Source organism: Chiloscyllium plagiosum, chromosome 12 (assembly GCF_004010195.1).
Source record: "Chiloscyllium plagiosum isolate BGI_BamShark_2017 chromosome 12, ASM401019v2, whole genome shotgun sequence".
In the NCBI taxonomy this organism is placed as follows: domain Eukaryota; kingdom Metazoa; phylum Chordata; class Chondrichthyes; order Orectolobiformes; family Hemiscylliidae; genus Chiloscyllium; species Chiloscyllium plagiosum.
The window spans coordinates 8,140,666-8,161,102 of NC_057721.1; the positions used below are offsets into that span (position 1 = coordinate 8,140,666).

The following is a 20,437-nucleotide window of genomic DNA, read 5'->3' on the forward strand; positions in this document are numbered from 1 at the left end:
TGGGGGCGGAGAGGTCAGGAAGAAGATTGCAGGTTAGGAAGGCGGTGCTGAGTTCGATGGATTTGACTGAGACAAGGTGGGGGGAGGGAAAATGAGGAAACTGGAGAAATCTGAGTTCATCCCTTGTGGTTGGAGGGTTCCTAGGCGGAAGATGAGGCGCTCTTCCTTTCTAGGCGGAAGATGAGGCGCTCTTCCTTTCTAGGCGGAAGAGCGCTACATCTTCCGCCTAAGAACCCTCCAACCACAAGGGATGAACTCAGATTTCCACAATGTAAGGATTCTAATTCTAATTTGCATTTCCATAGCATTGTTTCATAGCCTCAGGACACCCTAAAGTGCTTCCCAGCCAATAAAGTACAAAGTTAGAAATTTATTGTAAAATGTTCTCACCACACTTTGGTTAAAAACGTTCTACAGGTTAAACCCAAAAGGCAACTTCTGCCAAAATATAGGTATCACAGCTGGAAGAATTTTATCCTACATGAATGAATAAATAAATGAACTGGCATTGAAATATTATCATAAGTACAAAGAGCCCAGACATGAATTGTACAGTTCTGCTAAATCAGGACTTAGTTTAACTTTAAATATTCACAGAGACAAATACTATCCTCTGAAGTAACACATATAATATTATCTTTCAGCTGCAGTTTTTAATCCAAAGGTATATTTTGACTAGAACAATTGTGCTATTATATAAATGAGTATTAAAGTATATAGCAGAGAACACAACCGGAGTTCCTAACCAGGTTGTTCCCTCAGCTCCTGCTTTATTGTGTGCTTTATTGTCTTGCTGCACGGCTGGCAGAAACAAAAATACAGACTGCCCACATCAACAGAACACAATTCTAACTTCTGTTAAGGGGGCTATGGTATGCTTTGGCAGAATAATCTATGACTCTGCCTTTCACCCAGAGAAAAAGTTATGAAAAGTTATGTGTGCTCACGCTGTCATTAATCTTTAAGAGTGCCAATATTATGTTGTTCTCCTCCTTAAACTCTGTTCTCCCTGACTGAAATTTACCACTTGTAATCCTGTTGTGCACAAAAACTTGGATTTCTATTACATGTTTAACGTAAGCAAAACATACCAAGGTGCTGTTAAAATAGGCGACTAAACACTTATTCAAAGACAAAAGCAGAAATTGCTGGGAGAAACTCAGCAAGTCTGGCAGCAACTGTAGACAGAAAGCAGAGTCGTTTCGAGTTCAATGACCCTTCATCAGAACTAGTCTTGTTTCAGACTTGAGGCATCCACAATTCTTGGTTCTAAACAGATAGGTTTAAATGAACAACCTAAAAGGTGGACAGCTGTTGAAGCAGAGAGCAAGAGATGTTTAGATAGAAAGCTCTGGAGTTTCAGACTTTGGCAGCTGAAAGCACAGCTGTCAACAGTGGGACTGTGATCACTGAGAATGTATAAGCAGCCAAACTGAAAGTGTGTAAGGATCTCTGAGGGGCAGGGTGGTATTGAAGAAGCTCCAGAAAAAGCAAGAGACGGGCAGTTTAAGCAAACTCATATCATGCTCACAATTTTCCCTAACCTTAATCAAGTGTGTTTAATTTTATGTCCACCCATCCACTGACAGAACAGCTAATAGCATAGCCCTTTCATGTTCAGAGTGCACAGGGTATGTAATACGGACTATCCATGCAAAAAAAAAACACATTGCTGGCAACTGTATATCAACTAATGCAGCAGCCAATTTGTACACAAAGCTCCACAAACTGAAAATGAATGTCAGACCAGCAATGAGGTTAAAAACACAAAATACAACACAGGGTTCATTTTTAAGAAATGCATGTTTCCACTTGGTGGAAAGTAAAGCTTCCAGCCAAAAAAAGACAATGATCACTAAGCAATTAAAAAGGAACTTTTTAAACCAAAAAGTGTGGTCAGAATGCAGGACTTCCTTATAAGTGAAATAGTTTATTTTTAAAAAGATTATTCAGAGGAAGTGGGCATCATTGGCTAGATCAGCATTTCCTGCCATCCACAACAGTCCTAGAAAAGGTGCTGGAGAACTGTCTTCTTGCACCACTATGGCCAGTATGGTAAAGGTTCTCTCATGTAAGTCGTTTCCTATGCCATTTCAGAGGGCAGTTAAGAATCAACCACATTGCTGAGGGCCTGGAGTCACATGTAGAGCAGATCAGACAAGAATGGAAGATTTGGAAATTAGTGAAACAGATGCTTTTACTTAATGATATTCACCATTATTGACTTTTAAAAATTCAGATCTATTTATTTATTTCATAATTAAACAAATTTAATGTCTCCAACGGCTGTGAATTTGAACTCCTGACACTGAAATATTAGTCCAGATCTCTGGATTGCTAGTCCTGTACCATGACCATTAATGCACTGTATTCTTTACCCAAGACACAGCATCGATAGGAAAAAAAACTAGACGATGACATGAAGTTGAAAGAAACAAATAGCGATGCTGATCGGGTTAGAGGAAGGAGGGTTAGGTTGGAGAAAGGATGCATGGAGTATTAACATTGGGATGGAATTGACAAATGTCCAATTCAAATCGGAAAGGTTTTTGTAAATGGTGTGCTTTTGTGATATTAGTGGAGTGCGCGGCGGGGGGGGGGGGGGTGTTTGTGTGTGTACATGCACGCGCGGTGGCAAGGGTTGAGGGTGAGTGTGCACGTGAGGTGCAGTGTGTGGGGGGAGGTGCATGTATCATGGAGAGGGAGGAATGCAGGCTGTTGGGTCAGGTGCAAGGGGGTATTCTTTGCTCCAGTTGTGACATGGGAGTTTGTTCATCATAAGCACTCAAATGGTCTTGACCGAAAACCTCATGTAAAAGTTTCATTTTAAAATTTAAATTAAATTTAAAAAAAAAAACGAACAATAGATTATTGTTTTGATTTTTAAAAACTGCCAAAAAAAACCTTCTCAGGGTGTGGGCAATGCTGTTCAGGCTAAACTTATACCATTCCGACTGAGAAGGTGGTGGATTTTGGATCCTTGCCAATTGTTTTATGGGACATTAACAATTGTAGACAAGTATTGTGTAGGGCAGGCAGAGAATAGGGCACTGATTTTTCTTTCCTGCTTATAATCAACAAATGCATTCATTTCATTTCACAACCCACCATGATGGGATTTGAGTTTGCCATCAGTGAGCTGTTCAACCAAAACCACAGAACACTACAATAAATGCCTATGAAACCTTTAACATGGAGCAGTTCTGCATCTTACTAATTGTAGAACAACTGTAAATGGGGCTTTTGTTAGTGTAGTGTTCCACCTCTAGGCTGGAAGGCCAGAATTCAAGGTCCAGCTGCTCTCCTTCCTTCTAGTTGTTCTCCATTTCTCTGGGTTTCAGTGAAACATTGCTACCCTGATGTAAAAAGCACTTCAATGGAAATGTTGAAAGAGAAGTAATCATAGACTAAATAACGCAACTTAAAGGGCAGTAAGAAACTGGCTCAATTAATTAACCCTGATGAGATAATGAGTCAGCAGAATTGATAGGGTGTGAAAACTAAAACCCATTTCTATTAAACCAAAAAGTGTGGTGAGAATGCAGGACTTCCTAATAAGTGAAATAGTTTATTTTTAAAAAGATTATTCAGAGGAAGTGGGCATCATTGGCTAGATCAGCATTTCCTGCCATCCACAACTGTCCTATGTATTCTCTTCATATATGGAACAGAAGAACCCATTTTTAAGGTTTCAATTAATTTATTGACAATTATGGGGCATATTTCTACTATTTCACTCTAAGTTACTTGCTGAGGAGAGAAAAAATGATTCATATACACCACACCCAATTCCAGCCTTTCTTACAAGGCCTATATCTACATTTCAGCTTTATAAACAAAGTGCAAGATATCCCTGTGTTGAAGGGCACATGGAGACTTACAGATGCCCACTGCTGGATAAAGTAACTCAGCATGGACTGTGAATCAAACCATTGGCTTTCTGGCTAAGTTAACACTAGAAAATAACTTTATTCTTTAACTCAACAACAAACACTGTCGAGAGTGTGATGCAGGAAAAGCACAGCAGGTCAGGCAGCATCTGAGGAGCAGGAAAATCGACGTTTTGGGCAAAAGCCCTTCATAAGGAATGAGCCACCAAACCACTGTGATTCACCACGATTAGTTCATGCAACAACTATCTTGGTCTTTAATGTAGTAGAGCATCTAAAAGGATTTTCAGAAGAGCGCTCCAAGTCAAAAACTGACATGAAGTCAAAGGAGATACATGACTATATATTTAGTCACACTTCAAGAAGCAAAAGGAGGTGAGAGAGGTAGATGTAGCAATTTCAGAACTTCAGACCCACATAACTAATCAGCCACTAATAGCTGGAATCGTGTCAAATTTATTGTTGGAAAACCTTTAGTGTCCAATAACTAATAATCCTTTATAATGACTCAAACTTAGAGTGCATGAATAGCGAGCTGGATGCTTGGTGTATTACACCTGTAAGAACTCAACAGGATGCATTTAAATGATAAAATCTAGAACTGATTAAATCCAAAAAAAAGCTCAGGAATCAGACTACCATCAACCTCCTTCAACAAATCAGGTTATACTCAATCTAGAGTAAAAGGCAAAAATCATAATGCCAGGTTATAGTCCAACAGGTTTATTTGACTTTCTCTACCCAGGTCCAACACCAGCACCTCCACATCAGAGTCTAAAAGGGATGAACGTATTCAAGAAAGATTATTTTTGAAACAATAACTAATTACTGATTTTTTAAAAAAATCTACTAGGTGGTTAAATTGTATTTGTTCCACATCAGCCTTTGTTTTTAAAAAAGTCATAACAACTCACCTTGAATACATGAAAAGCCTCAAATTGAATATTCCTACTTTGGTCCTTTAGGAGGTTCATCATGAGTTTGAGGTTTTCAGGTTTGCTGATATACCTTGTCATAACTGTAAAGTTGTGTCGGTCCAAAAGCAGTTCTCCCACAAGCTTGACAAGCAACAGGAAAAAAAAGTCATACAGCAGTACACAACACAGCATCACATTCAAAACAAAAATTCACAAATTTGTAGATTTACAGATTAACTTGCACCATAAAATGCCTTTATCAATAGGCATGGCAATAAATAAAAGGTCACTAATGATGATATTAGGGGTCAAAACAAAATATGAGCTGCAGCAAGCGATAATTTTGTAAAACCTCTGGTCAGTATCCTTGGATGTTGCATACAGTTCTGCGCACTGGTTCATAGTTTGGGTGTTGAGGAGGACGTGCAAAGCAATGTACCTATGATAATTACGGGGATTAGTTACCTGCACTTTGAGAAAAGAACAAAGCCAAGTACCTGGGATGCAACTTACACAGGTCTTCAGATATGGTTAGATTTCAAGGAAAAATTATAAACTGGATGTCAGAATTATACGACAAAAGACTAAGATAAATGCAGGCCAAATTCATGGAAAGCTGCAGAAAAGAAAATATAAATCTCACAAATAACTAACTTGCATAAAGGGCTGAGGATCAAATGGAATAGTGTAACCATAGGAACAGTTTGAACAGTGGACATTACAGACCATAGGAGAACAATGTGCACATTCTCAGCACACAGGGCTTTAGTGGCGTAATCTCTCTAAGACTGATGTTTGAATCAGGTTGTTTACAGTTTACTCCAGTTCTATGCTTGTGAAGAGATGACAGGATAATGGTATGCTAATTTTTTTTCCCCACCACTAGGAAGATAGGAAAACACCCGGGTGGCCAGTGACAAACACTGCCCTTCACATCAAAGGGCAGTGCTGTGTGATCAAAACAGTGAAGGGGAGGGTCGGGACAACATTCTTGTAATGGTATGCTAATAGCTAAAAGATGGGTTTGATTGATTGGTTGCATCAATAGGGGGTCGTTGTAGCTTCCTAATTGCCTGAGGCAGGAAGAATTTTGTTAGACAGTGCTGTGAAGATAGAAATGACGGTTAATGTGCAAATTGAAACTGATCCATATTGGTACATAATGTTCACAAAAAGCAATATTTAAATGAGAAAAAGAGTGAGCATGTAGAAGTGGAAGGAAAGGATATTCATAGAGTCATAGAGTCCAACAGCACAGAGACAGGCTCTTTGGCCCAAACTGGTCTGTGCCGACCAAAATGTCCATCCACTCCAACATGATTTTGGCCCATATCCTTCTAAACCTTTCCTATCTATAAGGTTCCCCCTCAGTCTCCCAGCCTCTAAAGAAAAAAAGTCCTAGCTTGTCCAACCTCTCCCTATAACTCAGACCATTAAGTCCAGGCAACATTCTTGTAAATTTCTTCGACACTCTTTCCAGTTTCATAACATCCTTCCTATAACAAGGTGACCAAAACTGAATACAATACTCCAAATACTGCCTCACTAATGTCCTGTGTAACTGCACATGAAACTTCTCAATTCTATACTCAAAGCCCTGACTGATGAAGGCCAGTGTGCCAAAACCCTTCTTCACTGCCTGTTTACTGGTGACTCCACTTTCAGAGAACTGTGAACATGAACTCCAAAATCCCTCTGTTCCACAATACTTCTAAAGGCCTTACCATTCACCATGAAACTCTTATATTTTGGAAAGTTAAATCATGGTAAGATCTCACACTTATCTATATCAAACTCCATTTGCCATTTCTCAGTCCACTTCCCCAGCTGATCAAGGTCCTGCTGCAATTTCTGATAACCTCCCTCACTGTCCACTGCCTATTTTAGTGTCATCAGCAAACTTACTAACCATGCCTTGTACAATCTCATCCAAATTATTGGTATAGATAAACAACAATGAGCCCAGCACCGACCCCTGAACCACTCCACAGGCCTCCAGTCCGACAAGCATCCTTCCACTATTACCCTCTGCTCCTATCTTCAAACCAATTTTGTATCCAATTTGCCAGCTCCCCTGGATTCCATGTGATCTAACCACCCAGAGCAGCCTACCATGTGGAACCTTATCAAAGGCTTTAGTGAAATCCATACAGACTACGTCTATTGCCCTGCCCTCATCAACCTTCCTGGTCACTTTATCAAGGAACTCTAACAAATTTATGAGCATGATCTCCCACTCACAAAGCCATGCTAACTACTCCTTATCAAACCCTGCCTTTCTGAATGCATGTATATCCTTTCCCTCAGCATCTTCTCTAATACCTTACCCACCACAGTTGTTAAGCTTACTGGTCTACAGTTCCCAGGCTTTTCTTTGCAGCTCCTCTTAAATAATGACACAACATTCGCTACCCTTCTGTCTTTTGTGACCTCATCCCGTGGCTAACGATGATGCAAAAATATCAGCCAGGGCCCCCGCAATTTCTTCTCTAGCCTCTTGCAGTGTTCTTGGATATATCTGGCCAGGGCCAGGAGATTTATTCACCTTCATTCATTCTAATACATCCAACACCACCTCTACTGTGAAATGGACTGTCCCCGAGATATCACAACTAAGCTCCCAAGTCTTCATGTCTTTCTCTATGGTAAACACAGAAGAAATATTCATTGAGGACCTCTCCCGCAGTTCAACACATATATGTCCACTTTAGTCCTTGAGGGGTGCCATTCTCTCTCTAGTTATTCTTTTTCCTTTAATATACTTAAAGATCCTCTTTGGAACCATCCTAATCTTCCCAAACAAGGCTATCTTGTACCCCCTTTTCGCCCTCCTGATTTCCTTCTTCAGTAAACTCCTGCATATCTCAAGGGATTCCCTTGATTCCAGCTGCCTGTACCTGATAGATGCCTCCTTTTTTCTAGTCAAACCTCAATATCTCATGTAATCCATGGTTCCCTATTCCTACCAATTTTGCTCTTCACACTTACAGGAACATATAGACCTTGAACTCTACTTACCTCACTTTTAAAGGCCTCCCACTTACCAGAGGTCCCTTTGCCTGCAAACAGACTATTCCAATCAACCTCTGCAAGCTACTGTATGAATTCCACCAAAATTCACCTTGCCCCAATTTAGAACCTGAGGACCAGTTTTGTCCCTCTCCATAACTATTTTAAAATTAATAGAACAGTGGTCATTGGTCTCAAAGTGCTCCCCCATGGTCACCTTTGTTACCTGTCCTACCCTACTTCCCAAGAGTAGGTCAAGTTTAGCCCCATCCCAAGTAAGACCCTGTATATCCTGCATGAAGAAACTTTCCTGAACGCACTTAATAAATCCAGTGAGCCTGATGTCGGTGGTGGGCAAGTTGTTGGAGGGAATCCTGAGGGACAGTTTGTACATGTATTTGGAAAGGCAAGGACTGATTAGGGATAGTCAACATGACTTTATGCGTGGGAAATCATGTCTCATAAAATTGAGTGAGTTTTTTGAAGTAGTAACAAAGAGAATTGATGAGGGCAGAGCAGGTGTGATCTATATGGACTTCAGTAAGGTGTTCGACAAGCTTCCCCATGGGAGACTGGTTAGCAAAGTTAGATCTCACGGAATACAGAGAGAACTAGCCATATGGATGCAGAACTGGCTCAAAGGTAGAAGACAGAGGGTGGTAGTGGAGGGTTGTTTTCAGACTGGAGGCCTGTGACCAGTGGAGTGCCACAAGGATCGGTGCTGCGTCCTCTACTTTTTGTCATTTACATAAATGATTTGGATGCGAGCATAAGAGGTATAGTTAGTAGGTTTGCAGATGACACCAAAATTGAAGGTGTAGTGGACAGCGAAGAAGGTTACCTTAGATTACAACAGGATCTTGATCAGATGGGCCAATGGACTGAGAAGTGGCAGATGGAGTTTAATTCAGATAAATGCGAGGTGCTGCATTTTGGGAAAGCAAATCTTAGCAGGACTTATACACCTCATGGTAAGGTCCTAGAGAGTGTTGCTGAACAAACAGACCTTGGAGTGCAAGTTCATAGCTCCTTGAAAGTGGAGTCACAGGTAGATAGGATAGTGAAGGTGGCGTTTGGTATGCTTTCCTTTATTGGTCAGAGTACTGAGTACAGGAGTTGGAAGATCATGTTGCGGTTGTACAGGACATTGGTTAGGCCATTATTGGAATATTGCGTGCAGTTTTTGGTCTCCTTCCTATCGGAACGATGTTGTGAAACTTGAAAGGGTTCAGAAAAGATTTACAAAGATGTTGCCAGGGTTGGAAGATTAGAGCTATAGGGAGGGGCTGAACAGGCTGGGGCTGTTTTCCCTGCAGCGTCGGGGGCTGAGGGGTGACCTTATAGAGGTTTATAAAATTATGAGGGGCATGGATAGGAATTATAGACAAAGTCTTTTCCCTGGGATCGGGGAATCCAGAAATAGAGGGCATAGGTTTAGGGTGAGAGGGGAAAGATATAAAAGGGACCTAAGGGGCAACTTTTTCATGCAGAGGGTGGTACATGTATGGTATGAGCTGCCAAAAGAAGTGGTGGATGCTGGTACAATTGCAACATTTAAAAGACATTTGGATGGGTATATGAATAGGAAGGGTTTGGAGAGATATGGGCCGGGTGCTGGCAGGTGGGACTAGGTTGGGTTAGGATATCTGGTCGGCATGGACAGGTTGGACCGAAGGGTCTGTTTCTGTGCTGTACATTTCTATGACTCTAAATTCCACTTCATCTGAGACCTTATCACTCTGGCAATCCCAGTCTATGTTAGGAAAATAAAAATCCCCTACTATGACAACCCTCTGGCTCCTGCATATTCGTTCCTCTCATTCCCACTGACTATTTGGGGGGCCTGTAGCACAAACCCAATAATGTCACAAACCTCTTCTTATTTCTCACCTCCACCCACAAAGCCTCACTGGATGATTCTCCAGTTATATCATCTGATTACTGCTGTTATACTTACCTTAATCAAAAATGCAGTTCCCCCCCTCTCCTTCCACCACGTCTGTCCTACTTCAAGCACCTGAACCCTGGCACATTAAGCTGCCAGTCCTGTCCTTTCCTTAGCCATGTTTCTGTAATGGCTATAATATCCCAGTCCCACGGACCTATCCACATCCTGAGTTCATCAGCCTTACCTGTCAGCCTTCTTGAAGTGTGATTTAATCCAACAGGCATTTGGTGTTCCCTGTCATGTTCCAGCTTGACTTGTCTCTTCACCTTACTATTTCTGATTATTGTATCCCCTTCGAGCCTCGCACCTGCTTCCCTGTTGAGGATCCCACCCCCTGCCAATCTAGTTTAAACCCTCCCTTGCAGTATTGCTTGTAATCTGGACAGATGAGAATGGGATTACACAAAAGAGGGGAGTTAGCAGATAGTCTGATAAACTTTAATGAAATGTCTTAGAGAAGCCAAGGAATGATAATGCACTAAAGTCACAGACACAGCAGATATTGATGACAAGCTGACTTCCACAGAACTGGTTTCAACAGAGTAGGTATATGAAAAATAAATGGACAAAATTCAAAAGATTTGGATTTTAAATTAACAAAGATCGAAGAATAGCACAGCAAAACAACATGAAATGAACAGGTCTAAGTCGTAGTATCCTAGCAAATAATTAACTCTTAGAAAGTTTCAGACTTCTCCAAAAACAAATGCCCAAGTTATTTTCTTTAATAGACTCTGCTTTAATCTCAACTATTACAATCTTATGGGGATAGTATAGAAATATTTATACAGTTCTTCTGCATAGGCAATCATTCAAGAAGAGATCCTCTCTATTCTAAACTCCCAATTTCCCAGAATGTAGAGTATTTAATAACCAAAACAGCAACATTGTTTTGACATGCAATGGTTGTAGAGAAGGTCACATACATTAACTAAAATATTGGTTGTTATAAAATTTCATTGCCTGAAGAAGCATCGACCATTTGATTAAAAGCCTCTGCATCAATTCTTCAGTAAAAACTTTCAACTGGTCATTCTATAATTACACCATCCCTATTGGGGCTGTAATAGACAGACAAGAGGATTCCACTCTAAATGTGGATATAAAAGCAGGCCTTGATGTAATGATATCATGGTCTCCAAACCTGCTTCAAATAATTAAATCATGGAACAGTATAGCAGTGAGAGGGGTAATTTTGCTTAAATGCCAGTTCTAAAGCCAATTATTGTAGTCCAATTTGCCTGTATTTCCCAGTAGCCCTGATTCTTTTCTTTCTAAGTCATCATTCAATTCTCTTCTGAAAGTTATTGAATCTGCTTCCACCATTCTCTCAGGTAGATCATGTCAACTCACTGCGTGAGTTTTCTTTACTATCTCCTGTCACCTCTGATGCTTTTGCTTATAACTTGACGCAGTAATGTCTAACTTGTCTACTGCTGAAAACAGTTTCTACTCATTTACTCTAACAAAATCTTCTGTGATTTTGAAATTTTAATCAGATTTCCTTTAAAGCATTTATTCTCTAACATAAAGGAAAATAATTTCAGTTTCTCGTCCATTCTGATTCGTCCCAACCACCTGTTTGCCTGTGTTTGCTCTTAGTACAACTGATCCATTTTTTGCTATTAAACACCTACGTTCTTCATCGCTTTTTACTCCCTTTGCCTTTTGCTCTGATACACCTTCAGTATCTTTTCCACTTGCTCCCTCCCCCTCCCCCTCCCTTTCCACAACGTATAGCTCATTGATTTTCCAGCCCTCTTCAGTGCAGAAGAGGATTTGAAATGTTAACTCTGTCACTCTATAGATGCTGCAAGACTAGAGTTTCTCCAGCTGTTTGTTCCTTTAGTTTCTTTACACTCTTCTCTGAAAATAACACAGGATATTATCTTCCAATAAGCAGTACCATGCAAACATTACTTAAAGATTAGAACTATCCAGTCACAATACAAAATATACAATATAAATGACCTTATACAAACCCCAAGTTCATCAAAATGAACTTAAATTGAATATCAGTGAGAAGTTAAGCAACAGTAATAAACCATGACCATAGTTAAGACTGCTACCACTCATGACTTTGAAGGACATGTCTCCATCCCATCATTGCACTCTATCCCACACAAATCCCCATTGCTTTTTTAGCAATCTCTGCTGGCTCCTATCTGTTTGCAAAACAAGATCTTTGGCTATAGATCTTCACTGGTCTCACCTAACAGTGCCGTTGCTGGTGGCTTTGAATTTGTTTGTACCTCTATTCATGTCAGGCTTCCAAATTGTCAGCTTTGCAGTACTCATTTCTAAATCATTTGGATGCAGCTTCAAACCACCACTAATACTCAATTTCTCATTCAAAACTGAAGTATAAGGTAGCCTGTATATTCCAATGACTGGGATACTATATCAAACAGCACATTTCTTCATCTATTTACCGCAGGCAAATTAGTACCCCTACTCAACCAGCTCATGCTTAAAATCTGAGAACATGATGTACAATGTTAGATGTGAATTCCATGATTGGATAATATTTGCTAAACCGATCCAGAGTTTAGTAAAAATTATATAATGACCAACATCAGATCCATTGGTCTGGTTCACTTCAGCTTGCTAAAAGCTACAAATTTTTATATGCAAGGATCTAACCCTTGTAGGAGAAAGAAACTTGTCCAGGCATTGTGCCTTATTTTAATTAAACAAGTAATTTCCTGCTACATTGTCCATGGCCATGCCTTGACCAGAGCTGATTTGCCATCCAATCAGCAATTTTTTCTGAAGTAATAGTGGGCTAGTGTAGGTTAGGTGGGCTTGGATCGGCGCAACATCGAGGGCTGAAGGGCCTGTACTGCGCTGTATTCTTCTATGTTCTAATATAAATTGTTGCTCCCTTCCATCCTGTTGAGTGCAAGACAAAAAGCTTCAACATTTGTCTCTTCTAATGTGTTTTCTCCAAATGCTTCCACCATTATGTATTTTGTAGCAATGATTCAATTCTACCCCCATACCAAAAAAATCAAACCAAAGTATGCGATGCCATCTCTTAATAGGTCTTAAAAAGTTAAATTAACAATTTTAAATGGTTCTGTCGAACCAATCACTGCAGGGTAAGCAAATCAGTTATGAAAAAAGTGAAATATTTTAGTAGTAATTCAGATCTGCACAAACATATTCAAAGTTGTACATCTTCTGTCTTACACATGGATACAAATTTATTTTTAACAAACTAGATAAAGCTGATATTTCAACCACTTGGAGACACTCAATTATGCATCAAGCTATTGTCAGATCCTGCTGAACAATTGCTTCTTTACGTCTACCTTGTCAAACACCTCTCAAATTTGAGTTTGCAGACAGTATCAAATCTGTTTGCTATGGTCAGACATTGACCAATAAGTACTTATCTACATTTTCCCTATCAAAACCAATTCATAATTTTATCTGCCCATCAAGTGCTATCAGTTGTCTCTTTTCTAAAGAAAAGAGGCTCAGCAATTTCAAGCTTCCTCAAAAACTAGCCATTTTGTGCTGATAATATCTATTTTTGCACTTTCTTCAGTTCCTCTATAATGATTATCTGATATAGAGAGAACTCTACACAGTTCTCCAAATGTGATCTGACCAAATTTCTTCATGTTATGTAAGAAATTGTAAAGGATTAATCTCCACCTGATCCAAAAGGTATCTAAGGATTTGGGTGGAGAATCATAGCAAGTTAAAGTCACCACCATTCAAGAGAACCATACAGCTGCTTTCTCATTGGAGAGGCACACCTCAGACCAGGAGCAAGGTTGAGAAGGTTACCATGAAGGTGTGGTACCTGAACCAGGACAAGAATTATACTTATGTTGCAAATCAGCTGTCCAGCCTTATGTTCAAATACAAAGTCATTCAGTCAGTATATTACCAAATTAAAACACCCTGAAAGATAGAGTTCCTTTAAAGAGGGAAACCTAAATGAAGTACTTGACAAATGTGGATATATTTGTAAATATTAAGATACAGAATTAAACAAATTTATTTTTTATTACCTTTAAAGACTGCCTTTTTGTCACGTAGTTTTCTGAATGCAACAACTTCTCATAGTCATTAAATACCTTGAAAGAAAATTTCCAAATTTGACCAAAATCAGAAATTCCTTGTTCTAAAAGTTCATTAAACACAAAATAAAGGTTAAAATACAAAGGAATTTTAAAACCAATGCCAACTTGGTTTTTGCTTACTTACAAGTTCATAGTTCTGTTCTAAGAACTGTCCACACATGACTTTATGTCTAGTGAGTAAATCCTGTGATAAGAATTGCATACATTAATACTTTAAACTCAGGAATAAATATAATTTACAGCCCAAAGTCTATCGAGCTGGTGTGTTAATGCTCTTCAATCCAATAAGCATTAAATGCACTTATTAAAAAAAAATTTGCATTTAAATGAGCAAACTTAAGGTGGGGACACACATACAAAGCTATTTCACAGGAGCCCAAAAAAATTAAAAAGGAAACCACCCAAAATCAAAGCTTCAGAGTGCTTTTTAAAAAAAAAATCTCTTTTGGAATGTGGGCAGCATGTGTTAAAGAAAGAAGAATGAAGAGAAATTAAGGATTTTTAAGGGAATTTCAGAACTTAAGAGACTTTGCAGCAGAAAACATGGCTACCATTGAGAGAATTATTAATTAGTGATGGTTAAGAGACAAGGATTACATAATTGCAGATATTTAGGAACTGGAAGCTAGCTTGACTCAGTGGGCACCAGAGTGACAGGTGAACATGGAATGATTTGAATTAGGCTACTTACAGAGTTTAAACAACAGTATGTTTAAACAGATAAAAAATGGGAATGTGTACTGAGTAGTCAATTCGACAGGCAACAAGGACATAAATGAGGATTTTTGCAGATGAATGGAGGCAGGAACTCAAATAGGTACCTCAAAGAAAGTGGTAACAGGTAGTCTCAGTGATGGTGTACACATTGTTGGAAGGACATCTCAAAGTCAACTAAAGCACTAAGGTTGCAAATAGTCTTGATTAGCTCCAGACAGCTACCCAGGAGAGGTATGGGCACTGATGACTAAAGAAATAGGGACTTCCTTGCCTCACATATAGAGACCATCTGATCAAGTGCCTCTACCATGCTGCTCTGTTCCATAAGCACAAATGACATTCTGTGAAATGACGACAAAGGTCAACTTTCCTTCCTCATCCTATTTGACTTGTCTGAAGCATTTGACTTGCCTGAACTATGTCATCCTCCCCCAACACTCTGTCATGCAGCTGGTGGAACTGCTCTCATCTAGTTCAATTCCTCAGTTAGTAAATGGTAGCCAGAGAATCTCATGTAATGGCATAACTTGCTGTTCCCACATAATTACCTGCAATAAATCTCAAAGATCTGTTGTTAGGGCCTCTCCTATCTACAGTCTGTACCCTCAATGGACATCATCTGAAAACATCGCATTAACTTGCACATGAAAATTATGTTCATTACCCTGGTTATCAAAATCTCAAGCAAGTTAGTCAGAAGGTTGATGTGGTGCACATGAATTGCCAAAAGGCATTTGATAAAGTGTTACATAATGGGCTTGCCTACAAAATGTTGTAGACTTTTAAAATAACATGGGTAATAGAATGGATGGACAAGTAACAAATGGAATTTAGTGCAGAAAAGTGCAAATTGGTAGTAAGAATGAGGGGGCAATAAATAAATGGTACAATTCTAGTGTGGTTACCGGGGCAGAGGAACTTGAGGGTACATGTTAACATTTCAATCATGTGGGAGAAAAGGTTGAGAAAGCTATGAGCAAATCAGAACAGGATACACTGCTGTAAATAGCATTATAAAGCATTCATGCAAGGAAGTTATGATAAACCTAGATAAAATACTGATTCAGCCATAACTGGATTTTTCCATTCAGTTTTGCATAATGCTTCAGGAAGGGTGTGAAAACACAAGAAAAGGGGCAGAAAAGTTTGACATGATTGGTTCTTGGGATGAGGAATTTTGTTTTTTTAATAAGTTCATTCATGAGTGGTTTGGGTTAGACCCTGAATGCCATTAGGGAGTGAGTTTGACTCTTCTGACCCAATAACACTGAATGAACAGTGATATACTTTCAAATCATTTTGCTGAGTGGCTTGTCGGACACATGCAGATGGCAGTGTTTGCTCACATTCTTCTAAACGATAGTGGTCATTTGGTACTGTCTAAGTAGTTTTAGTGAATTTCCATGGTGCATCTTTAGATGGCGTACACTACTGCTACTCAGTATCAAAGGTGGAGGCAGTGGATAATTGTGGATATGGTGCCAAGTAGTTATTACTTCATCTTGGATGGTGTCAAGCTTCTTGAGTGGTGAGAGTACAATCACTCCACCTGATGAATGAAGCAGCGCTCTGAAAGCTTGTGATTTCAAATAAACCAGTTGGAACATAATCAGGTGTCATGCGACTTCAGACGAGGTAAAGGGACCAGGGTATCCTGGTCCATAGCCTCTCAAGTCAACAGTCTTTGGAACTCCATTCGTCAAGGAATAATGCAGGAAGATTCTATGAATATTTCTAAAGCTGGGGTAAGTAAATTTTTGACCAACAAGGGAGTCAAAGGCTATCAGGAAGAAGGAACTTAAATATCAGAGCAGGGCTGAATTGCCTACTTGTGCACCTAACTTTTTTAAAAAAGCTTAATTTTTTAAAAAAATTCCAACTCAGTAAATTAATATTACAGAAGTACAAATTCAAATAGTTGCGTCCATTCTAAAATGCTGAAAAATGATAAAATTAATTCCATGCACGTACGAACAACAACAAATTTGCAAGGAAGACATCTGCAATGCAACTGTATTAAAGAACATGCACTTAAACTAAAAATTAAAATTAATGAAACTGTTCAGTGAAATAATTTACCTTAAATGTAGCAAAAGCATCTGAGGCAATGTCAAATGTTGACATTTCCACATATTTAAAGAAATCTCTAAAATGCTCTGAGTAAAGGATTATTTTGGCAAGTGGTTCATGTCTGATGCATTCTCTCAGCATAATTCCACAGTTCAAGGCAATCTCTGGCGTTTCATACCTGAACAAGAGAAAAGTAAATATTTTTGAAGACACTCAAAGGGCAAGAACCAAAGTCTACCATTGTCAGCATCACTGATTAAAGCACAAACTTTAAACATTTGAAATAGCAGGATTGGAAGTCCATTACTGTTGCAGTGACATGCATTGCTCTGTATTATCTCCTTTTCAATTTCTCCTCAGGAAACATTTCTAATAATATTTTTCTAAAATGTAAGAAAAATAACAGCAAAGATATTAATCATATCAATAGCACTTACATTAGGAATTGGGAGAGAATCAAAACAAGACAATGACAGATTCTTTGGCTTCATGGAATAAAACCTGCCCATAAGGACTGATCAAAAAGTACAGAAAAATTTCCTTATTCCAAATTTAGCCATCTTAAAGTTTTCCTCAATAAGTCACAAATCATTCCTATTAGCACAACAGAGTTTAACAGTTATCTTGAATATAATAAATTCGTCTTCATAGCATTTCAAGTCACTTGCGATCTTCCACTTTTGATCCTCACTTTGGCCAAGCCTCAAAAAAAAAGTCTGCTTTGTTTTCAAATGTCCAAAATATTAATCAAGGTTTTTCTTTCAGGTTCTCATGATTTGTTGTGTACCTCTCAACTTCGTTTTTACTTGTAGGTGGAAGGTTAGCACAAAAACTGCAGGTCAGTATCTTGCATTTCCTTATATGTTCAAGAAATGTGACTGTCACAAGGCAGGCCAGCATTTGTTCGCCATCCATAATTGCCTGCGAACTGAGTGGTTTGCTGGGCTGTTTGAAAGGCCCATTTAGTTATTGCTGTGGATCTGTAGTTACATCAAGGCCACGCTAGACTAGGCTAGGTAAGTATGGCAGATTTCCTTCTGTAAAAGATGTTAGTGACTCAGATCCTTGCTTACATAAAATTTAAGCTGAAGATCCAATCAGAAATGCTGATCACAATTATCTGATTTTTCAGTTTTACAGTTGCCATCACTTTTGTGCTTTCTTCTTTTCCCCAACAGCTGTTGAAATCAAATAACTGAAACTAACCAGTTATCAAAACATCAACTGCAATAAACTGGCTGACTATTTTTAACAATTCAATCATATACATGCAACTCATTAAAGCATGATTACCTACGATGTGATAATTTCTGACAATTTTGCCAGCTTCACTTGCACCATCACCAAAGGTGAAAAATTTCAATTGTGTCCTGTTGAAACTCCAGCTCCATTTATCTACTCCATTATTGGTGCAGAATATTACCACTTCAATCCTAAACTAAGATGAAAGCGAGCATCCAACTATATAGTTCAGACTGATAAATTTTCCTAGTGGTTGAACATTGCTCTCATATCCTTACAGCTACTCTGTTTCACTACCTTCCAGAAAAAGTTGATCATTTTCTATTTGAGTAACAGAGCTGAGGCAGTTACAATGGGAAATGAAAAAATTGATATGACTTCCCCTGTGCAATTTTAAGTTTAACTTCGAGAAATTGTGTTGACAACAACACAATTAAATAGAGGAGAACACATTAGAAATGGAGGAGGCAACACCTCTCGGTCAAAAGTCAAAAAATATAAAGTAGGTCCAATCACTTAGGAAGTCATGCTTGTGTGCAAAAAATGTGCCACAACACAAAATGTGCTTTCAGTTTATCCTCATGACTCAGATTGAATATGTATTTAAATTCAATTACATGTGGCTATTTAAGATGTCAGAAGGTGAATTTCATTTCAAGGGGATTTTTGACTTAAGGAAACGGATTAGGAGAATCATTCAGTATGATATGATCAAAGTGTCAGATAACTTAAAACAAAAAGCATTTTGAAATGCAAGTCCTCTAAGCACAATTCACCATTGACGGGGACTGCAGTCATCTTTTGAGTCATCAAATACCAGACTCACATCTTATCTTTATGTTAAATTCATAAATTGAATTGAAAACTACTGTACACATCACTTCCTGAATAAGAACACCAAGTTACAGCCCAAGGTACTGAAGTGAAATAGGAGTTTCCAGTTTTATTGACAATCTTGCTGTGATATCAAAAACTCTCAGACACCCACACAAAATATGAAGTAACTTTGGAAAAAAATCATTCGGCATTTAGTGTATTTTATTGATTTAAAAACACCATTGGATAATACTTACCCCTTCAAAAGCATAAACAAGATTTGTTCATGAGAACATATGTATTCCACTGTTGGAGTGCGAGTACCAATCTGCCTTCGTAAAATGTTGTTGAAGATCTGGGTGACATCCTTCTTTCCCTATTTCATAAAATATATAGTAACAAGGTCAAAAAGCCTGCAATTTGTACGATACTATTCTTTAAAAAAGGCATAAAATGTAGTCATTAGACTGGATAACTTAAGATTTCAAAATAACTAACTAATTACATTAAACCAAAAACAGTTAATAAAAGCAAAACATGGTGGATGTTAGAAGTATGAAATAAAAACAGAAAATACTGCAGAAATAATAAGTCGGGCAGCATTTGTGGATGCACAACAGATGCTGCCACACCCAAGTTTCCAAAGCATTGTCTGTTTCAAACCAAAATTTTAGTTGCTTGAAAATACTATATAACTCAGTTTTTAAAAAATCTTCAAAATTACCAAGTTAGTTTGTTCACAAATGGGGCCTTCCTTGACTGAGAGCAATTATTAAGTAAAATAAAGCAAAACTCATTCTGAGTAGTATCAACTTGATTCAGAAAGCTTCAAATGCATTTGAAGGATGTCTAATTAACAAATGCATGTTATAGTGCATGCCATCACTTCGCATGAAGTCTTGCTCATTCTTGGAATGCATATGTTGTTTAAAGAGGGAACTCATTGTGATGTTGCTTGAACAGCTTTAAGTCACACTCAATAACTGCAACTAATGTCTTACAGAGTTGAGGACAAAACAGTGACTGAAATTATGGGATGATGGATAGGAGGGAGAAAAGCCATCCAGTTCATTAAATTAGCTGCCTCAACAGATAATTTCTTCTCACTAATATACTTTGTTAAAAGGCGGTCTGGCTAAATACTCTAATATGTATGTCAGGGGCAGTTACACTGTGGTAATGTTGCTGCATTCATGATCCTCAGAGAGTGACTAATGCTCTGGGATTGCGGTTCAATCTTATCACAGCTGAGAGAATTAATCAATAACTCTGGAATGAAGAGCAGTCTCGGTGATAATCATAAAACTATTAAATTCTTGTTAGTAGCCCATCTAGTTCAGTAATGTCCTTCAGGGGAGGAAATCTGATGACATCAATGTGATTGAAACTGCCCTCTGAAATGGAGTACCAAAAGAGGGACAAAATTGTTTCAAACTGCTACTAAATTGAAGAACAAATTAAAAAGTAAAGACAGACCACAGGACTGCATGTTCAGTAAACAGCAGAAGCAGCATGTTATAGACAGAATTAAGTGATCTCACAACCAACAGACAGACCAGAACTCTACATAGTCATAGAGATGTACAGCAGGGAAACAGACCCATCGGTCCAACTGGTCCATGCCGACCAGATATCCCAACCTCATCTAGTCCCACCTGCCAGTACCTGGCCCATATCCCTCCAAACCCTTCTTATTCATATACCCATCCAAATGCCTTTTAAATGTTGCCA

At 38.7% G+C, this 20,437-nt stretch overlaps 2 protein-coding genes across 4 annotated transcripts in view; one reads left to right on the forward strand and one right to left on the reverse strand.

The window, feature by feature from the left end:
• cdadc1 (cytidine and dCMP deaminase domain containing 1) overlaps positions 1-17,586 on the forward strand; it is an 88,780-nt gene extending 71,194 nt beyond the window's left edge. Inside the window, exon 9 of the mRNA XM_043700417.1 lies at positions 17,414-17,586. Coding sequence (XP_043556352.1) covers positions 17,414-17,460 — 47 coding nt within the window. The 3' untranslated portion in view covers positions 17,461-17,586. The remainder of the gene's footprint in view (positions 1-17,413) is intronic.
• Positions 1-20,437, reverse strand: part of cab39l (calcium binding protein 39-like) — an 81,439-nt gene that overhangs the window by 4,708 nt on the left and 56,294 nt on the right. For all 3 annotated transcript variants that reach the window (XM_043700421.1, XM_043700422.1, XM_043700420.1), the window contains 5 exons: positions 18,964-19,082; positions 16,658-16,826; positions 13,986-14,045; positions 13,790-13,855; positions 4,805-4,948 (listed from right to left, as the gene is read on the reverse strand). In XM_043700421.1, the coding sequence (XP_043556356.1) occupies positions 4,805-4,948; positions 13,790-13,855; positions 13,986-14,045; positions 16,658-16,826; positions 18,964-19,082 (558 nt within the window). The remainder of the gene's footprint in view (positions 1-4,804; positions 4,949-13,789; positions 13,856-13,985; positions 14,046-16,657; positions 16,827-18,963; positions 19,083-20,437) is intronic.